The following is a 19,352-nucleotide window of genomic DNA, read 5'->3' as shown; positions in this document are numbered from 1 at the left end:
CATCATTGTCGTTGTACCTCCACAGCCCATCCATGCGCTAGGGAAATTTTTTACGAACTGACCAATCTGTGCCGCAAAATGAACTATTGGAGAAATGATGGCTCCTCGAAAGGTTCAAGATGAACTGAAGCGATTGCAGTTCAAAATCGGTGTTTTCACGTAAATACGAAATTTATGTTTGAGAGGATTTGATCGTCGACGGTGAAATGTCAAGATCAATCTTACATAAGTGTTCTGGGTGCACACATGCTTGTATTTCTTACGCTCGCTAATCATGAACTGTTTAATTTTTTAGTGGGAGTGCTTAAATATTGATCCACCTTTGCAACTGATATACTCCAACTAAAGCAAACAAGTGCGGAGCATAACTACAGCAAACTTGTGCGGAGTACCAAATAAAGCATCATATTAATCGCGCTGAAATTAACAGCACGTTCACGTACGCGCGTACTTCATTTTCGATCACATTCAAATTGCAATCCACGACGGGCACGCCCTACTTGGGCGTGAACTTGGACTTGATGCTCTCGACCACTCCGCCGTCGATCTGGAACGCCCGCGCCAGCACGTCCGTGGGCACCGCCGGCGCGGCGCCGAACAGCGCCCCGGCGGCCGCCTGCGTCCCCGGCAGCTGGCTGTTGAACGCCGAGATCGCCACGGCGGGCACCGCCCCGACGCTCCGCTGGAAGTGCAAGAGGCCGCGGGGGAACACGAACACCTCGCCGGCGCGGACGGTGCGGCCCAGGAGCCTCCGGTTCGCCGCGGTGACGAAGCCCACCTCGAGGGCGCCCTCGACGACGAAGAGGATCTCCGTGGCGCGTGGGTGCGCGTGCGGCGGGCTGACGCCGCCCGACGGCGCGAAGTCCGTGCGCGCCATGGACACGCCCAGCGTGTTGAGCCCCGGCAGCACCTCCACGTCCGCCGCCGTCACCGCCGACCCCACCGGGTTGCCGGTGTACACGTCGGCGGCCTTCGCCAGCCCGCCGAAGAAGAAGTCCTCCGCCGTCACGTTCGCCTCGCGTTTGCAGGGGAACCCGTTCACACGCAGCGCTGAATGGACAGTTGCAATTTGCAAAAACGTGCAGCACATCAGGATGAACAAATTAAAGTGAAATGATCGGTGCAGTAGAGTGGCGGCGGGGGTCACTCACGGCCCTGGATCGATTTGTAGTCGGCGACGCAGATGTCCTGGAGCATGTCGGGGTCGCCGGCGAGCAGCGGCGCGGCGAGCGCGAGGAGGACGGCGCAGGCGGCGACGAGAACGGCGGCGAGCTTGGGCGCCATGGTTCTCTCAAGTGTGAGGTGCGGGTATTTAAGCTCAGTACGAAGATGAGACTTGAGAGGCAGGGAGCTGGTATTTATAGATCGACCCCCGATGCATGGAGTTGGTTTCGTACTCTCATCAAGTCGATAGAAAGAGTCATGTCACCGGTTTCCTAATATGTGCAGTGCGATGAGGATTGGAGTACGTGAGTGTGATGAACAGTGTTACTTTCTCACGCCAAGTATCAATTGAAGTCGTGACCGTACCTGTGTTTATTTGTGCAGCAAATTAAACCATCACGCCTGCATTAACGTACTCCCGGCCACTCAGAAAGAGACGGATAGCTTAATCCCGATCCCTCATCCGCAGAAAACAAAAAGCGCACAGCTTGTTGATTCCCATGCTTACTCCAAATTGTACCTCGTGTTTTTCTAATAGCTTGTACGCTACACATATTGTGTGCAGGTGCACGTATTTTCCATTATTGCAGATACTAGCGTGACTCAACTGAAATCTTCCTTTTGGAGAAACACTACTATTATGGGGCGACTGGTAGTCTGGTACGTGGGGTAGAAAATTATGTCAGTCCGTTGTGGAATTTGAAATTTTTGCATAATGGGTCCTTCTAATGACTTTTTCAGGAGCAAGAGGAAATGCTCAAGTACACTTTATCGATATACCAGTTTAGAGCAATTTACGTGGGGCTCTCTTTTTTATATTGGACGGCACCGAAGGACAGTACTCAGTGGCTAGTCCAATTAGGCCTAGGACTACCCTGGATTTTAGCTCATCGAGATTTTAGTAGTTCGCTTTTGTACTCAAAAATGAAAATTTGGCCCAACAGGCCAGCATCTGCTCATCAACCAACCTCTCCGTGCACCGTAGCACTTGGCCCCTGGCCTACCCTAGGTTCAAATCCTAGGTCCGCCACTGACAATATTATTTTAGATGATATTATTTTAAATATTATGTAGGGAAAAAATATATCTGCAGTGTTATGAGGTAGTAGGCTCAAAATTAAACGAAATATCATAGAACCAAAAGTAATTAAGAGAAATTACAAACAACTATTCAAGCTCCAATTTTAAAGAGGGCTTTTGCTCTATGCAAAATAAGAGCAAACTCATCCTTAAAGATACTCCTCCACGTAGAGCCCAAAAGCGGGGCTGTAGACTTTTTAACTGATTGATGAATTCGATCTCCAAAACTTAATATATTCTAGCTCCATCAATTGATTGATAAATTCTAGCCCAAAAACACAAGCTTGATGGCGTGCAGGCAACAGTGAAATGTGCAAGTACAGAGTTGATGGAGCAAGATTTCCCATCTTAAACAAAAGTTATTCAATTGGAATAATAGTAAATATAAAACAAGTACTTGTGGAGTAAAAATTAAAGAAAATAAAGTAAATTGGTGATATAATAGTCCAAACAAATGAAATGTCTCTATTATAGAGCATGCATAATGTAGAATAACGATGTAAAGAACAGATCTAATCCCCAAACAATCGAATCAGCAGCATATACATCAATACCATCACAATCACACACTGCTATATGTCTTCACTGCAGAAAGTAGCAACCAGACAAGCATGAACGACCAGCCACGGCACTATCTACAATGGACTTGCGTCAGCAGTGAGGTCAGAGCACTCATTCTTTCCTACTCCCTCCGGTTCCACAATTTGAAAAAATTAAAACGACATATATTTGGGACGGAGGGAGTACCAAAGAATATCGTGCTGAATCTCGTCTGCACGCGCCGCCCACTAGCTTCAGCATCCACAGACAAGAACAGTGGAGGAAACAATAAAGAAAGAACTGAGAGCATGGCGAGCTCCCACTGCTTTGAGAACCCGCCGGCGCTGAACTCGGCCGGCGGACTCGGTGAGGTCGTCGACGACTTCGGCGGGCAGAAGGCCTACATCGCCGGCTCCGCCGGATCGAAGGCCGCCGTCGTCCTCATCTCTGACGCCTTCGGTAATCTCCCCAAGTAAAGCTTCAAGGATCTCCAAGTATATCTTGTGCCATTGCAAGCTCTGAAATTCATTCCCCTTCCTTGCAGGGTTTGAAGCGCCAAACCTGAGGTACGCTCTGATGATCCTTTTTACCTTTGCCCTCTCTTGTAAGCTCTGTTTTTTCCGGGAGTAGTGATCCTTGTACCGTGTTCAATTCTCAATTTACCATTATTCTGGAACCATTTTTACTTTGTGCCAACCCTCATACCTTTGAAAATGTGCCCTCCCTAGCTCCCCTTCCATATCAAATGCTAATTTATAGGTTTCTAGCTGATTTAGTGCAAGCTTTAGCATTGCTGCATACTGATGTAGGTGGAATGTGAAGTGTCTCTACCTTTAGGATTTGTATTTTTTTTTTTTGCCATTAAAAATCATGAGACGACGAGCAAGGTAAGGTTTTGAAAAACTTTACTCTATGTCATGCTAATAATACGATGTGTTGCTTTTGTACTGTTAATCCTGATTTTAGCACCCTAGTACTATCGTATCGATCTCACTCTCACCTTCCAAGTCTGAACTGTGGACGGTTGCTATAGACCATAGTGCAAACCGCTAATCGCTTTGCTCGGCTTCGGGTTTTAAATTTGTGCAGTGTGTTATTTGAACTTTGAATTGCATTAGTTTTCTACCAGTACTAACCTTTCGTAATGTTTTGATACTGATGCTACATGTTTATCTCATCAAGGAAGATAGCCGACAAAGTTGCTTCATCTGGTTACTTCGTTGTGGTGCCAGATTTCCTGCATGGGGATCCATATGACCCCAGCAATCCCAATAACCCTGGAATGTGGTTGCAATCACATAATCCGGTTTGTTTTCCCTTGAAACTTTTCTGGTACTTCTTTGGTACAGGATTTAGGACACCTTATTTTTCAACTAATTTTAGTAAACTCTTTGTGTGGAAATGTGCAATGTCCATGTCGTCCTTGGTCTTGGAGTTCAGACAGTAATATTTATCAACCATATAGAAATCACGGCGAAACTCCCAAGGTCTGAACCTAATTAATAATGTTTCAATTTGACTTAGCATTTTATCGATAACATACTGAGTTATAAGTTCTTTTGGCATCCTGTTCAATAATTATCCTGACAGAAATTTATTGTTTATATATATCGTATTTAGGATGTAATCCTCTTCTAATTTTAGGAGAAAAGCTTTTTTTTGTTTGTTTTACTTTGGCTAGCAGCATATTATTTTTTGTTCCAAAGCAATGTTTCTTGCGGTGCTCACCTTGGCTTGAATACCTCTGCACTTTTATATTGCCTTCTTTGCAAAAGAATGATTTTAGAAAAAGGCCATGACGTGCGCTTGTTTATATGTGAATATAGATAAATGGTGGTATTTTGTTGAGGCCTCACATAAACAACTAGTTCTGCACTTTTACATTGCCTTCTTTGCAAAAGAATGATTTTAGAAATAGGCCATGACGTGCACTTGTTTTCTTTTGTCTGATTTCGGATATCCTGAATAATTTAACTAAGCCCTGCCTTCATCTCTTAGCAAAAAGCATTTGAAGAGGCAAAACCAGTAATTGCTGCTATAAAGGAGAAGGGAGTGTCGAAAATTGGGGCTGCTGGCTATTGTTGGGGTGGTAAGTATGATTCTTCACAGCATTTTAATTTTGAAGGAACCTGAAACATTGCCATGAAGTGCATTAATTTGTGTGCTTTTTCTATTCATTCTTAAACAATGTGTACTTAAAATTTTATCTATTTCCAGCAAAGGTGGTTGTGGAGCTGGCGAAAGTTCATGAGATCCGAGCTGCTGTATTGTTACATCCTTCTTTACTAACTGTTGATGACATCGAAGGTCAGTTATTTCAGAAGAGTTTTTTCCCTGACACATTAAACTTGTTCTACTGAAAGAGCTTGAAATGCTTACTCATTGATATGCTATCTAATATTCAGAGGTCAAATGTCCCATTTCTGTACTTGGAGCTGAAATCGACAAATCATCACCGCCTGAATTGTTAAAGCAGTTTGAGCAGGTTCTTTCAGCTAACTCTGGGGTACGTTCAGTATGTTTGAAACCTTGATCTTTAAACTAGAACATTTACTTGCTTACAGGAGTGTTCAGACTCCAACTGACCATTCAACACTGGCTAAATTGTCGTATGCAAACCCCCATGAATCCCAAATTACTTGGCTTTGATGGTATAATTTTTTATTATTTACTAGCAATAGAGCAGGGATGTGTTAGTAAGTGTATAACTGTTCTTCATCCAAATATTTAGCCTGCAGAACCATGCGATAAGGTTTGATATACAGTAGAGACTTCTGATTTTGTGAACCCACCAAAGTGATCATTTTTTTTTCAGTTTTGTTTCCTGATTAAGCCCTTAATCACTACAATTCAAAAGGTTTGGCATGCTTGGATCACGATGTGAGCATTTTAGTTGAGCTAAACCTTTCAAAGAGCCATCAGTTCTTTAATACTATTTCTTTTTTGCACTGCAGATCGATCACATTGTCAAGATTTTTCCTGGAGTAACGCATGGATGGGCTGTGAGATACAGTGAAGAAGACGCAGCTGCAGTCGCAAGTGCGGAGGAAGCTCTGCAAGACATGAGCCACTGGTTTAATAAGTACCTAAACTGAAATCTGAAGTGATCATTAGGACCTGCGTTTTCGGTTGAGTAGGTGGCATTGTTTCTATACTTGAGCTTCTGCTTGTGTATGCGTACTAGCCATGTAATTATCAGTCCACCTGTTTGTCATACATATCCTGGTATTTGTTATTTTTGTTTTGCTGCCATTGAATTAAGAACTGCGTCTTCAGTTGAGTTTGTGTCCTTGTGTCAATACTTCAGGTTGTGCCTTCGTGTACGTATGATATGTTGTATATCCCAGTTTACCTGCCTGTGGTAGTACTTCTGTTACTTGTGTGCTGGGAAGTGGGAACCTGTCTTGTGGTCTTCATCCAAACTTGTAACTCCCAAAAATTGAACTTATGTTTGACAAAACTTCTTCGATCGCAAATTATAGGTTTATAAACTGATCAAGGGAGCTTCGAAGTATGATCAGTTAAGTATCTGTTTATTTGAATACTACAATTCAAGGAAAACCATGGCAAGATTACTTGCTGATCATAGTGTCGTATGCTAGAACTGGAATAGAAAGCCATTTGCACTCACCTTAACACTCTGGATGATGGAGATAACATTTCTTTTGCTCTTTCTTTTACTCTGGTACAAGCTTTCATCATCATACATCTCTTCATTTACTGTCCTAGAATACTTAACTGTAGACAATTGATGCAACTTTATCTCTGTGAATGAGTAAATAAGTTGTCGATTGTACTTGCACGGCACGAAGAAGACTCAATTCAAAACACTGAAAAATGCAATCAGCTTCCAGTTTGACGAGGTCCAAAGGTGTGTCACCCACACCTACTCCAATCTTTTGACGAAAAACATGTATTGAATCTCGTCAGCTTCACTGGATATCATTTCTTCTTGGAAATAGAGCTCCCGATCCCAAGTATAAATGTATAGGAAGAGCCGAGGAGGAAACTAAGAAGTAGCTCGAGTTGAAGCAAAGAAAGATAAATGGCGAGCTCGCACTGCTTCCAGAACCCGCCGGAGCTGGACCCGGCCTGCGGAGGGGGCGAGGTCGTCGAAGACTTCGGCGGCCAGAAGGCCTACGTCGCCGGCTCCGCCGAGGCCAAGGCCGCCGTCGTTCTCATCTCGGACGCCTTCGGTAACTGATGGAAAAGAAAAAAAAGATCAAATTTCTGATTCTTTTGTGCTCTCCCTGCTGATGACTGCCAATGACCATTTCCCTATTTGCAGGATTTGAAGCGCCAAAGCTGAGGTACTTTTGTGCGCTCTAAGTTTGAAGCGCATTATTTTTTTGCTAGTGCAATCTTCATATATGAATTGGTACTGATCCTAAACATTTGTCTCGTGAAGGGAGATAGCCGATAAAGTTGCTTCGTCCGGTTACTTTGTTGTGGTGCCAGATTTCCTGCACGGGGATCCATACGAACCCAGTAATCCCAATCCTTTACAGTGGTTACAATCACACGATCCGGTTCGTTGTGACCTCATACTTTTTTATTCCAGATTTCAACACGCCTTGTTTCAACTTCCAACTACATTTGACCGTTTACAAAAAACATCATAAAAAAATCCTCCTCCGGTGACATCTATATATCGCCATCATAAGATGACTTTCCAACACTACCACAACTCCTCACAACTCCTCAAGTTCGATTGACCTTAGCGTTGAGGTTCAGGACTAATTTGTGGGTATCTATTAGCAAAGATTAATAATATTTAAATTTATATGTTCATATACGAGTGACTATACGAAGAAAAAATTAATTATTAAAACATCTAAAAATGATAAGTATACACATATCTCTTGTGTCTTTTGTGTTATATCTCCAACAATAAATTCATTCCATTGAAAATATTCATAAACATTAAAAAGTTCCTTTTTCTAGGAAAAAGCATTTGAGGAGGCAAAACCAGTTATTGCTGCTCTAAAGGAGAAGGGGATGCCTACTATTGGGGCTGCAGGATATTGCTGGGGTGGTGAGTACCATTTGTTCCTTGTACTAGGCTTCTGTAATTGTGACCTCGTATTCAGGTTTGGCATGCTGAGCATTGTGTGTCTTACTGTCTTCTCTCATGTTCAGCAAAGGTAGTCGTCGAGTTGGCTAAAGCTCGTGAGATCCAGGCTGTTGTGATGTCGCACCCCGCGTTAGTTACTGTTGATGATATCAAAGGTTTAAGTTCCTTTCTTCAGAGTTTTGGACACGCAATGTCATTATTTTTCTATATAGTTCTATTGCAAAAGGTTCCTTAGTGTGAAATACTTTTTATATATAATATCAGAAGTCAAATGCCCAATTTGCGTACTTGGAGCTGAGATTGACCAATTTTCCCCACAAGAATTAGTCAAACAGTTTGAGCATGTTCTTTCTGCAACTGCGGTAAAATATCACTATTTTCAGCAATTTAATCCTCGAGCAGACAGATTTTGAGCTGCCATTATCGTTTCCACTGAGGTTTTAATTCAGAAATGCTTTGGCATACCCTTGCGGTTCACAGGTTGCTCACTTTGTCAAGATCTTTCCTGGCGTTTCGCATGGATGGGCTGTGAGATACAACGACGATGACGAAGCCGCTGTCAAGAGTGCCGAGGAAGCCTTTGCGGACATGACCGGCTGGTTTGATAAATACCTGAAGTAAAGGGAAACATGAACTAGTAGCTCTCCAGTAATAAGCACCTGTCAGGACTTGCTATATACTGTATCTTCATACTTCAGTTAAACGTCAGTGTGACTGTGTCGGTGCTTGAGCTTGTTTTTATATATCTGATGGCTAGTGTGATTTACGTTTATCGACACTGGGCAGTTGCTATTTTAGTAGCCTACCTTTGTGGTAGTAGTTCCACTGTTTTGATATATGCTTGTCTGCCATTGAGTTAATACATGATTTTTCAATTGAATCAATTGACGATTCCGCTTAGGCCATTCATATTTTTATTTATTTATTTTGTGAAAGGATATAGATCATTCACCTAGAGTGCAGAATATGGAGACTGACGTACTGCAGAAGCAAATCGTCAGACTTGAAGTGCAGCATTCTTTACTGAATATTTTTCCTGTTCCGTGCAAGCTCAAGCATAGTTGATTTGCTTCTTCTGCAGTAGGTCAGTCTCCTTATTCTACACTATAGGGCATTTGTTTACTCACTATATAAAGCCACAAAGCATCTGTTTGAATCCTTAGCAGCCCATGCACTGTAGTTTTTTTTCTCTCTATAAGAATTCTTTTTTTAGCCATTCTTATCGAGTAGGGGGTGTTTGCTTGCCAGCTTCACCCTGCCACGCCGCAGGTGAGGTGGCGCCACAGCTTGTGGTATCCAAAATCGGCGCCGCGGCCGTGGCGAAAAAAATACGAAGGAAGCCGTTGTTTTCCGCGTGGCGCACCAAAGGTTAAACAAGCAGCGCTAGAGATTTTTCGGTGGCGTCGTAATTTAGGCGTGGCCAATGGAATCAATGAATGATGAGACTGCTACTTGCCTACCTCTGACAGACTGAAACCTTTCCACAGAGGAACTGCCCCTTGCAGCGTGGTTTTTCGATAAACGTCCAGTTCTTACGGGTGTTTGCATTTTAGTTCCGACTAAAATTTATATCACATTAAATATTCGGATTCGGAGACTAATTAGAAGGACTAAATATAAGCTAATTATAAAACTAATTACACAGATGGAGATTAATTCTCGAGACGAATCTATTAAACCTAATTAATCCATCATTAGCACATGTTTACTGTAGCACCACATTATCAAATCATAAACTAATTAGGCTTAATAGATTCGTCTCGTAAATTAGCCTCCATCTATGCAATTAGTTTTGTAATTAGTTTATGTTAATATTCCTAATTAGTATCTAAACATTCGATGTGATTGAAATTTTATGAGGTCCTAAAGAAACAAACGGGATCTTATCTCTACACATGGAGTAGATCCACATGAGTGTCCATCACTAATATGTGGTTACATTGAACTAACAAGATATTAGTCAATGGAATCAATGAATGATGTGACTCAGACCCGTCCATTAGGCAGCGCAACTGGAGCGATCGAGCCGGGCCCCCAAAAATTAGAGCCCCAACTATTGGACTTTAACTCGGCCAATCTACTATCCATAGAAGTGGAACAGGCGGCCGTCGGAATGTGTACCGTGAATTCCAGGGATCATCGTGGGGTACTGAAACGACGCGGACGTGTATCGTGCGAACCTTCCCGTCGCAGTTCCCGCTGAAGCCGTCGTTTGTGTGATCCGCGTCGGCACCCAGCGTGGCGTAGGTTTGGTCGTCAGCGGCGGCCGGCTTCGACGGCGGGCGTCCTGCTGGCCTGCTTGTGGTACACTGGTACAGACGTACAGTGGTACACCGGGTCTCCGTATGAGGTGTGTGCATGCATCTGTGACAGGCCCGTCCATTAGGCAGCGCAACTGGAGCGACCGAGCCAGGCCCCCAAAAATTAGGGGCCCCAACTATTGGACTTTAACTCGGCCCATCTACTATCCAAAGAAGTGGAATAGGCGGCTGTCGGGATGTGTACCGTGAATTCCAGGGGTCATTGCGGGGTACTGAAACGATGCGGACGTGTATCGTGCGAACCTTCCCGTCACAGTTCCCGTTGAACCTGTCGTTCGTGTGATCCGCGCCGGCACCCGGCGCAGGTTTGGTCGTCAGCGGTGGCCGGCTCCGACGGCGGGCGTCCTGATTGCCTGCTTGTGGTACACTGGTACAGACGTACAGTGGTACGCCGGGTCTCCGTATGAGGTGTGTGCATGCATCTGTGATCTGTCATCTCTTCCCTTTCCTCACTTTTTTTAATCCGCGTGTCTTGGTCTTTGTCGTCACTCGTCAGCTGATCAATTATTCAAGTATTCAAGTGAGATTGTGAGAGTATTAAAGTATTCAAGTCTTTCCTCACCTTTTTTTTAACAGCTGCGACTCTGCAGTCCGTTGGACATCTAATCAAGTATTCAAGTGATCACTGATCATCGACAATGAAAGTAGGTCTGATCATCGACAATGAAAGTAGGTCAGTGAGATTGTGAGAATTCTAAACTCATTACATTAATGATTGTCGCACAAGTGCACATCCATTTAATTTGTTCTATTTTGTTTGTGATTAATTTGTTCTATTTTGTTTGTGATTCATGAAACAGGTTGGTCTATTTATTTACGATGTCTTCTAAAGTTAGAAAATATGATTCCGGTTGTGAAAAGCGTAAGAAGACAAAAAGACTAGCTCTTGCTGCTCAGGCTCAGAAGGGTGCACTTGAGAGATTTGTTGTTACAGAACATCAAACTAGTACAGAAAATCAAACTCAGGAAGATAATGATGGGAATTGTGGTGGTAACACAAACAATGTTGAGGCTCACACTCCTGAACTTGGTTCACCTGCAACTGATCCTAACAATGTTGAGGCTCACACTCTTGAAAATCAAACTCAGGAAAATGCCAATGTTGGCGATGCTAGCCTTGATAGATCACCTAATATTGAAAGTGAAAATGATTTGAGGGTTCCTTTTCAGCCTGATATTTTTTATCCAAGATATTGGGATGGACTTGATCAAAAAATGATTGATACTTTGATCCAAAAGGGTCCTAAAAGGGACTTGTCTATTCAAAAAGGTCCAAATGACAGATTATTCAGAAGGTTTTCTGCATCACTATATACTAGAGTTCTATCAAATGGAGAAAAGAGTGATAGAGAATCGCTGGTATATTCCAAAGAGCTTGACAGAGTATTTTGTTTTTGCTGCAAATTATTGAGAAAGGGGCATTTAAGAAGTCAGCTGGCAAATGAGGGTTTTAATGATTGGTCACATGTTAACATCAGACTTAAAGAACATGAAACTAGTGTAGACCATATTACAAATATGGCATCTTGGTACGACATGCGTCTCAGGTTTAATGAAAATCAGACTATTGATAAAGTTGCTCAGAGAGAACTGGAGAAATAAAAGGACCATTGGAGGAGAGGAGAGTTTTGTGAAGAATTATTTTGATTGTTAAATTCCTTGCCAAACATAATTTAGCATTTCGTGGCACTAATAGCAAGTTGTATCAATATAGCAATGGGAATTTCTTAGGCATGGTTGAATTGATGGCTGAATTTGATCTAGTTATTCGGGAGCACGTGCAACACAAACATTACCTTGGTCATGGCATCCAAAATGAGTTGATTAATTTGCTTGCTACTACTGTGAAGTCTGAGATAATTAGAAAAATAAAGGAATCAAAGTATTTTTCAGTTATACTTGATTGTACCCTGATATAAGCAACCAAGAATAAATGTCTTTGATCATAAGATATGTTGATACTTCTTCAGATTCAATTTGCATCAAGGAATCATTCTTAGATTTTTTGGATATAAATGATACAACAGGGCAAGGAATATTTGATGTTTTGCAAGATGAATTGAAAAATATTAGCCTTGATATAGACAATGTGAGAGGACAAGGATATGATAATGGATCAAATATGAAAGGGAAAAATCAAGGGGTACAAAGGAAATTTTTGGATATCAATCCTAGGGTATTTTATTCTGCTTGTGGTTGTCATAGTCTTAATTTAACACTATGTGATATGTCAAAGAGTTGTGGTAAGACTAAAGATTTTTTTGGAATCATACAGCGTATCTATACAATATTTGCTAAATCCACAAAGAGATGGCAAATTTTGAAAGATAACATATCAGGATTGACTCTCAAACCACTATCAACCACTCGTTGGGAGAGTCGTGTTGATAGTGTTAAGGCTATAAGGTTCCAAATGCAGGAAATAAGAGAAGCTTTACTCCAAGTATCAGATACGGATAATGATGCAACAATAAGCAGTGAAGCTAAATCCTTGGCAACTAATGAGCTTGGTGACTTTGAATTTTTTTGTGGCAATAATTATTTGGTACGAAATATTATCTGCTAAACGGTTACAACCAAAGGATATGCTTATTGATATTGCAATAGAGAAAGTGCAAAGGCTGATTTCCTTCTTCAGTAAGTATAGAGAAACTGGTTTTGCAAAAGCATTAGAATCTGCAAAAGAAATAGCACACGAGATGGATATTGAGCCAGCATTTCATACCAAGCGTAAAATCAAAAGGAAAAGGCAATTTGATGAGACACCTGATGATGCATCTATTGCTTCACAGTCTGAAGAGGAATCATTTAGGCTCAAGTATTTTTTGCCTGCTGTTGATCAAGCAATTGATACAGTAACTAGGAGGTTTGAGCAATACCAGGGGTATGAAAAGACTTTTGGTTCTTTGTTCACTTCATGTAAATTGTGCTCCTTAGGTGATAAGAGTTTATTATCTTCTTGTGCTCGTCTTGAGGAAGCACTTAAGAGTGGTGAACATTCTGATATTGATGGCAAAGAATTACTTGTGGAGTTAAAGTTCCTCCAAGATTTCATCCCTAAGGAAGATATGGGCCCTCTTAATATTCTGAAGTTTGTAAAACGGATGGGCTGTTTCCCAAATGCCCTTATTGCATACAGAATTTTGTTGACTATTTCTGTAACAGTTACATCTGCGGAGCGGAGCTTTTCAAAATTGAAGTTATTAAAGTCCTACATGCGTAGTACAATGACACAAGAAAGACTCAATGGGCTGGCAACAATTGCACTTGAAATTGATGTTTTGGAGAAGATTAAATATGAAGATATAATTGAAGATTTCATTTCAAAGAACACCAGATGAATGATGCTTTTTACTAGAGGTTAAGAAGATATTGGTATGTACTATTCGCCCTTTAATCCTATAACATGAGTACCTAATTTCATATTGCTGTTATTTGTATGCAAAAAAGCATGTACTTGTTACTCATATACTGGAATCCAAATATATCTCGATTATTTGTATTTCACTGGTCACTACTATACAGGGTCCCATTTCTTGGTTTGTTCCAGGCCTCAAAATCTCTGGTACGGCCCTGATGTGACTGCTACTTGCGAAAGACTGAAACCATTCCACAGAAGAGTTGGTGAGAGCCTCGACAGACCTTGCATCCAGCACAAGTTCTTTATTATCCAGCACAAAATTTTACATGAACATTATTCAAACTGAGGAATCCATGCCTTTGCAGATCGGTGCAAAAACACACCCACACAGTAAATCCTCGATTTTATTGGGTGATCACATTGACGATCTACCACGACTACACGAGTAGCAGTCCCCTCGCCGATCGAGGCGCGCAGCAACGTGTACAGTGTACTCACTGCGCCGCCAGGCCGGCAGCCACGGCGGCGTTGAACGGCCTCTGGCCGTCGCAGTCGAGGTCGCTCCCGTAGCCGATGCGGAAGGCGTGGCAGTAGCGCTTGTAGAATCCGATCCGGTCGGCGACGCGGAGGTCCGGGCCGCGCCCGCACTCGAGCCCGCCGTTGATGATGTTGGTGATGACGCCGTAGCCCGGCGCGCCCCGGCCGGCCGCCCTGTCGGCGTCCGTGGGCGTCCACTGCCCCGTGATCACGGCGTGGCACGACGGCTTGTTGTCCCGCGGCGTCATCCAGAACCACAGCGCCATCTTAAAGGACACCACGGCGTCCGTCGCCTCGAGGTCCGGGTTGTTGAGGAGGTCCACGCCGATGACTCGCCCCGCCGGCCCGTAGTTGTAGTTGCTGACGGATCAGTTTGGAACGGAGAAGCGAGAGCACGTCAGGATTGCACTCGAAAAAGCTCGATCCCCGATCGGAGAACATGGTGAACGCTACATTAAATTTGACGAGTGAAATGGATGGTTTTCTTGCCGCGGCCGAAGTACTTCTTGCCCGGCGCGCACGGCCACTCAGGCCGGGGGTCGCAGTAGTCGGACGGCGGGCTCCGCTCCTGCCTGAAGAACTAGCCCCACGAGAAGGGCCCGTCGGGGGCGGTCGCCCACCCGCCGGTGGTCCCGTGGGAGGTCTGGCCCAGGAACGCGGCGACCTCCCGCTTCCGCTGCTCGTCGCTGCCCGTGGTGCCGAAGCCCGGGAAGGCGGCCGCGGCGGCGATGAACGCGTCGTAGGTGTAGAACCCGCGCGCGGGGCACGCGGCGTCGTTGCGGTGGAGGAGGAGACGCTCGAAGAGATCCCGCGGCACCACGGACGCCACGTCGCCGGGGACGGGCCGGGGCCCCGGAGGGGTAACGCAGCCGGCGCCGCAGTACGGGTCGGTGTCGCCGCAGAAGCCGAAGCGGCTGCAGCAGAGGCAGTTGTGGCACAGTTTGCCGCCGGCCTGCGACCCGCACTGCTGGGCGCGCGCGACTGACGCCGCCGCGGCGGCCAGGACGACGCACAGGAACAGCCGTCGCTATCGCGGCCGGGCTCGGGGCGCCCGATGACGTCGACATGCTTTTGATCTTTTGCTGCAGCGGAGAAGGCGAGAACTTGGCCCCCTTTTTATACACACGGATTCTGTGGTCGATGGATCAAAGTCGTTGCACGCTGGTTCGTGGAACGTTCGTGGAACATGGAACATCTGCAGATGCTAGAGGGTCTCTGTGCCCAGGCAAGTCCCATGTGAGGTTTGGAGGGATCATGGATCAATGTACTTATATACCCTTATCCCAAATGTCCAGTAAGAAACCTAAGGTTGGTCTCGAAAAAAAAAGTAAACAATCAAAGGATGATCATCATCGTACTACAAGCTTTCCACCGCAAAAACCACGCAGCAAAATAGCAAGAGAGCAGAGGCACAAGGCTATAAGAGATCTTTAGGCACACGTGAACATGTTTTTTTATTGTTTCTCTGACTTGAATTTGTGTGCACAATTTGATATAATCTTTGTGCAAACTTGAATGATTCATTTTTAAATGGGATTATACACACAAAATGAAACGTGCAATGAAAAAACTAAGATATGCATTTTTTTAAACAATCTTTGTGCGGTTTCCAAAGGTGTACATGAAGGATCCATAAATGATTAATTTAATGTGATTTTTTTGTTCATGTGTTCTTGAAAATATTAGACATTCATAACGCGTACACCTGATGAAAAATTATTACAAGTTTCAAAATGATATTTTATAATTCTTATGGTGTCTTGGTTCATTAGGATGTTTTCATGGTAGAAATCAAATTAAGATGAATATTAGTTGGATAAAACATTGTCGATTATGTGTATATAAGAGAACTTTGTTCTAATATTTTAATTTCAAGTCATCATTTTTGTTTGATTCATTGGCCAATCGAGTAAGAGAACTTGATGTTAATCCGCAATACATTATAGATATTAAATGATTTTATTGTGTTTATATTTTTGTTTCATGTGGCTTTGGTCGGATCCATATTTAGTACATGCAGTTGTAGATATGGTATTTGGATAAATGTTGTCAAGATTTTTTATTTGTCTACATATGGCTTTTGATCCAATTGAACTTCCACGAATATGAACGTTTACTTATTTTAATAAGTTATGAGTTCATGTTAAAAATCAATTGTATATGCATGCTACTTGAATAATACAATATTAAGAATTGGGTGATGGCCTTCTAGTTATTAGGCTTACATAGCTACAACGAAACTAGCCCAAACTCCGGCTTCTGTCATTACTGTTAGAGAACATTTACCATATGGTCTAATTCCAAAAGGTGTGACCAGTTACATATCCTAATGGATATGTCCCTTCGTAGTGCCCTTTCATCATATATATATTTAGCGTTAAGATGCCTTTTTGGTAAATTAGGGTACAATCGATTTATAATAAATTACGACATACAAGAATGGACAAATCAATTCTAGTAAGGCGACTATGTTGTTGCCTGAAACCATTCAAGTTATTGTAACCATCCTAGTGCGTTGGATGGGCTAATCACAGAATAAGCTATTCTATAGCCGACCAAAGAGTATACTCTCCCTATATATATATATATATATGTATATATATATATATGTATATATATATATATGTATGTATATATATAGCATGCATGCATGTATGTATATGCATAGACTTCATGAGATCAATACAACAATCCATTCACTACTCTCTTTGCCTATTGATTACATTTTACTCTTTACACGTTATCAGCACTTTTGCTCTTCCTGAGTTCGCACGTCCGAAGAAACGAAGGAGAGAGGACCGAGTGCTATACAGCCTGGGAAGAAAACGGATCAGCACTTTTGCTCTCCACCGAGCAGTTAGCGAGTTCGCGAGAACGGCAAGACGCACACCGGCGACGACGTCGAAGATCATCACGACGCAGCACACTCATCATGAGATTTTCGGTCCCTCAACGATGAAGGCACCCAACCTCTGCGTGAGGACGAAAACTTCATCAACTCGATGAACTACGATGATGTTTTCTATGCATCTCCAGTTCATCCTTGCCGGAACATCCAGAAAAGAGATAATCGGCACCCACCACAAAAAGAAGAACGACACCATCGAAACATGTAAGCATTTATTATGCTCTACCATTTTGGTACATTCTTCATGCAAATGGAACTGCCGTTCTTCGATTTCTCCTGCAACAAGCCTAGAGGCACGACAGCGCATGCTCGTCTGAGTCTCTGTGGCTACGGCCGCAGCGCTCGTCCATCAGAGCCCATGTGGCACGATGGTGTGCGGCTGCTCGAGCCAGAGCCCAGAGGGCGCAGCGCCGCCGCTCGACCGCCCGTACTCCTACGCCTGCCCGTGTCCCAGTGGCTCAGCGGCAGCGGTAATGGAGCCCGACGAGGACACTCGCCCACAGCCGCCGCTCTTCACGAGCAAACCGCAAGTCTGTGGCGAGCGGTAGCCGGTAGCGGCACCGGCCAGCCTGTGACCCTCCCGACCCCGGCCAGCAGCAGCGTCTGCTTGCGCTCCAGCGGCAGTGCCAACTGCCAAGGCTCGGCGGTGGCTTCGCCCGCCCACGCCCCTCCGGTGGCGGCGGAGGCTGCGGTTGGTCGGCATGGTCAAAGTGGAGGTCAGTGGTTTCTCGCCTGAAGCCACAACTGAAATGCCTCGGTCTGGAAACTATATTTCTGTTTTAGTCTTCAACTTTAACAGATTATGTATGGCAGTGTCTACTCTTTTGGAGTATTTACTCCCATACATTATATTTCAGACTAGAATATGTATGTTGTTGTTTAACATACGTAACTGTGGCTATTTTGACGAGAAGCCTGCAGGATCTCACATAATTATGCTACTTCTTGATCTTTGTTTTAGTACAAAGATTATGTACAGTTGAGTATCTACTTTTGTAGAATATTTACCCCTGTACTATATTTTTTGTGACTTCGTTAATTTAGCAATTTACTTTATAAGTTGCATTTTAACAAAATTGAATTGTCTTAATTAAGCCATACTTAATTGATAATGAATTCGTTGCAAATATACTGCATCTCTTTTACTTAAGATTGAAACACGGTGACAGAGATCTACGTATTGGCTGCAGTAAACTCTTCTCTAAGAATTTATTTGCCATGAGACTAAGCTTTTAGACAGCATATTACGTGCTCATCATTGAAAGGTCTAAATCTTATGATGATTACCTACATGTGTTCTCCCAAGTAAACGTATTTGGAGATTTAAATTTTGGTCTACACCTTTTTGGTGATTACCATTTTATTTTTGAAATTTGGTCAAGCACAGGGTAGTAAAGATCTAAGCATCGGTTGCGGTATGCTCCTTTTGAATATATCACCCAGAGACCATGCTTTTAGACAACAAGATCCTTGCCCACCACGGGGAGATCTACTCCATTGTTTCATTACATGAAAATTATTTATATTGTGTCCACCAATTTTCAAAAAATAACTCAATTATTAGGTACACCTTCTGTGATACCTACAATTCTCCAACATAAGAAGATATGATGTTTCATATTTTGCATCAATGTTACAACATCACCGAATTTACCATCTGTAAATTAATTAAAACCAATGGTTATATCATGTTAAGGATAATTACTTTAATAAAGTTCAATGGACTCGCCCGATGGGCTTGATTATCCTCCATGTGCATTAGATATCAAGATCATTTTTGCATTCCATGAGCTACTAAAAGTGATTAGTGAACCCCAATATGGTGATCCACCTTTTCACATCTAGAAGAAGTGTGGTGCTCTCTTTCTTTTAAGGTTCTACATTCATAAGTATCTCACACATGAGTACCTATTGGAAAAGAACTTATGTGCTTTGTGGCTTGCTCTACAAGCACACAATGAATAGCAAAGGAACTCATAAGACCTACTGCCTTATGAGTAGAACTATGTCGGTCTCCAACATTTGCTTGAAGTTGAAATTTTGCAAACTACCAGCATTATTATCCATTCATTCAAAACACATAATGAATAGTTTGATGAACTTCATTTGAAGAATCATCATCAATGCACAATTTGTGTGGCGCCTCTCTCCGGAGGTTCATAGTGTTTAGAATAACATTGAGAATAACACAAGGTTCAATGGATTGACACTCCTGCTAATCTATGAACCCAGCAGATAAATGCAAACACAACAAGAGGCAAATGTCCAATGCAATCCACAAAGAGAAGGGCAAGGAGAATGACAACTCACTTGTCATAAATGTGGTTACACTATACATTTTGATATAATGTCATATGCCCAAGCACC

The 19,352-nt window shown here is 43.0% G+C and overlaps 4 protein-coding genes across 6 annotated transcripts; 2 read left to right on the top strand and 2 right to left on the bottom strand.

The window, feature by feature from the left end:
* Window positions 1-379: 379 nt before the first annotated feature.
* Window positions 380-1,338, bottom strand: LOC101771452 (germin-like protein 1-4). Its single transcript, XM_004962099.3, has 2 exons — window positions 1,152-1,338; window positions 380-1,050 (listed from the first exon to the last, which is right to left on the bottom strand). Exons 1-2 carry the CDS (start codon window positions 1,282-1,284, stop codon window positions 497-499), a joined length of 687 nt encoding a protein of 228 aa, XP_004962156.1. The 5' UTR covers window positions 1,285-1,338; the 3' UTR covers window positions 380-496.
* A 1,642-nt stretch (window positions 1,339-2,980) lies between these two features.
* Window positions 2,981-6,198, top strand: LOC105913537 (endo-1,3;1,4-beta-D-glucanase). 3 transcript variants are annotated; one of them, XM_022824869.1, is made up of 7 exons: window positions 2,981-3,243; window positions 3,329-3,350; window positions 3,967-4,090; window positions 4,783-4,873; window positions 5,002-5,091; window positions 5,190-5,269; window positions 5,739-6,198. In XM_022824869.1, exons 1-7 carry the CDS (start codon window positions 3,093-3,095, stop codon window positions 5,877-5,879), a joined length of 699 nt encoding a protein of 232 aa, XP_022680604.1. In that variant the 5' UTR covers window positions 2,981-3,092; the 3' UTR covers window positions 5,880-6,198. The 3 variants fall into 3 exon arrangements, with proteins under 3 accessions (XP_022680604.1, XP_022680605.1, XP_012699843.1); XM_022824870.1 differs by lacking the exon at window positions 5,739-6,198 and adding an exon at window positions 5,349-5,706; XM_012844389.3 differs by having other exon boundaries at window positions 2,983-3,243; window positions 5,190-5,290.
* Window positions 6,199-6,787: 589 nt separating this feature from the next.
* LOC101784014 (endo-1,3;1,4-beta-D-glucanase) lies at window positions 6,788-8,713 on the top strand. Its single transcript, XM_012844728.3, has 7 exons — window positions 6,788-6,980; window positions 7,073-7,094; window positions 7,193-7,313; window positions 7,729-7,819; window positions 7,924-8,013; window positions 8,123-8,220; window positions 8,339-8,713. The coding sequence occupies exons 1-7, from the start codon at window positions 6,830-6,832 to the stop codon at window positions 8,477-8,479; spliced, it is 714 nt and encodes a 237-aa protein (XP_012700182.1). The 5' UTR covers window positions 6,788-6,829; the 3' UTR covers window positions 8,480-8,713.
* A 5,105-nt stretch (window positions 8,714-13,818) lies between these two features.
* On the bottom strand, window positions 13,819-15,144 carry LOC101771059 (chitinase 2-like). The gene is given in 3 exon segments (XM_022824933.1): window positions 13,819-14,437; window positions 14,548-15,092; window positions 15,094-15,144. Coding segments are annotated over 3 exon segments (999 nt in total). The 3' UTR covers window positions 13,819-14,034.
* Between the last annotated feature and the right edge of the window lie 4,208 nt (window positions 15,145-19,352).

The sequence above is a fragment of the Setaria italica genome, chromosome III, assembly GCF_000263155.2.
Source record: "Setaria italica strain Yugu1 chromosome III, Setaria_italica_v2.0, whole genome shotgun sequence".
Classification (NCBI taxonomy): Eukaryota; Viridiplantae; Streptophyta; class Magnoliopsida; order Poales; family Poaceae; genus Setaria; species Setaria italica.
The sequence above is the reverse complement of the archived record's forward strand: the minus strand, read 5'-3'. Positions and strand labels throughout refer to the sequence as shown.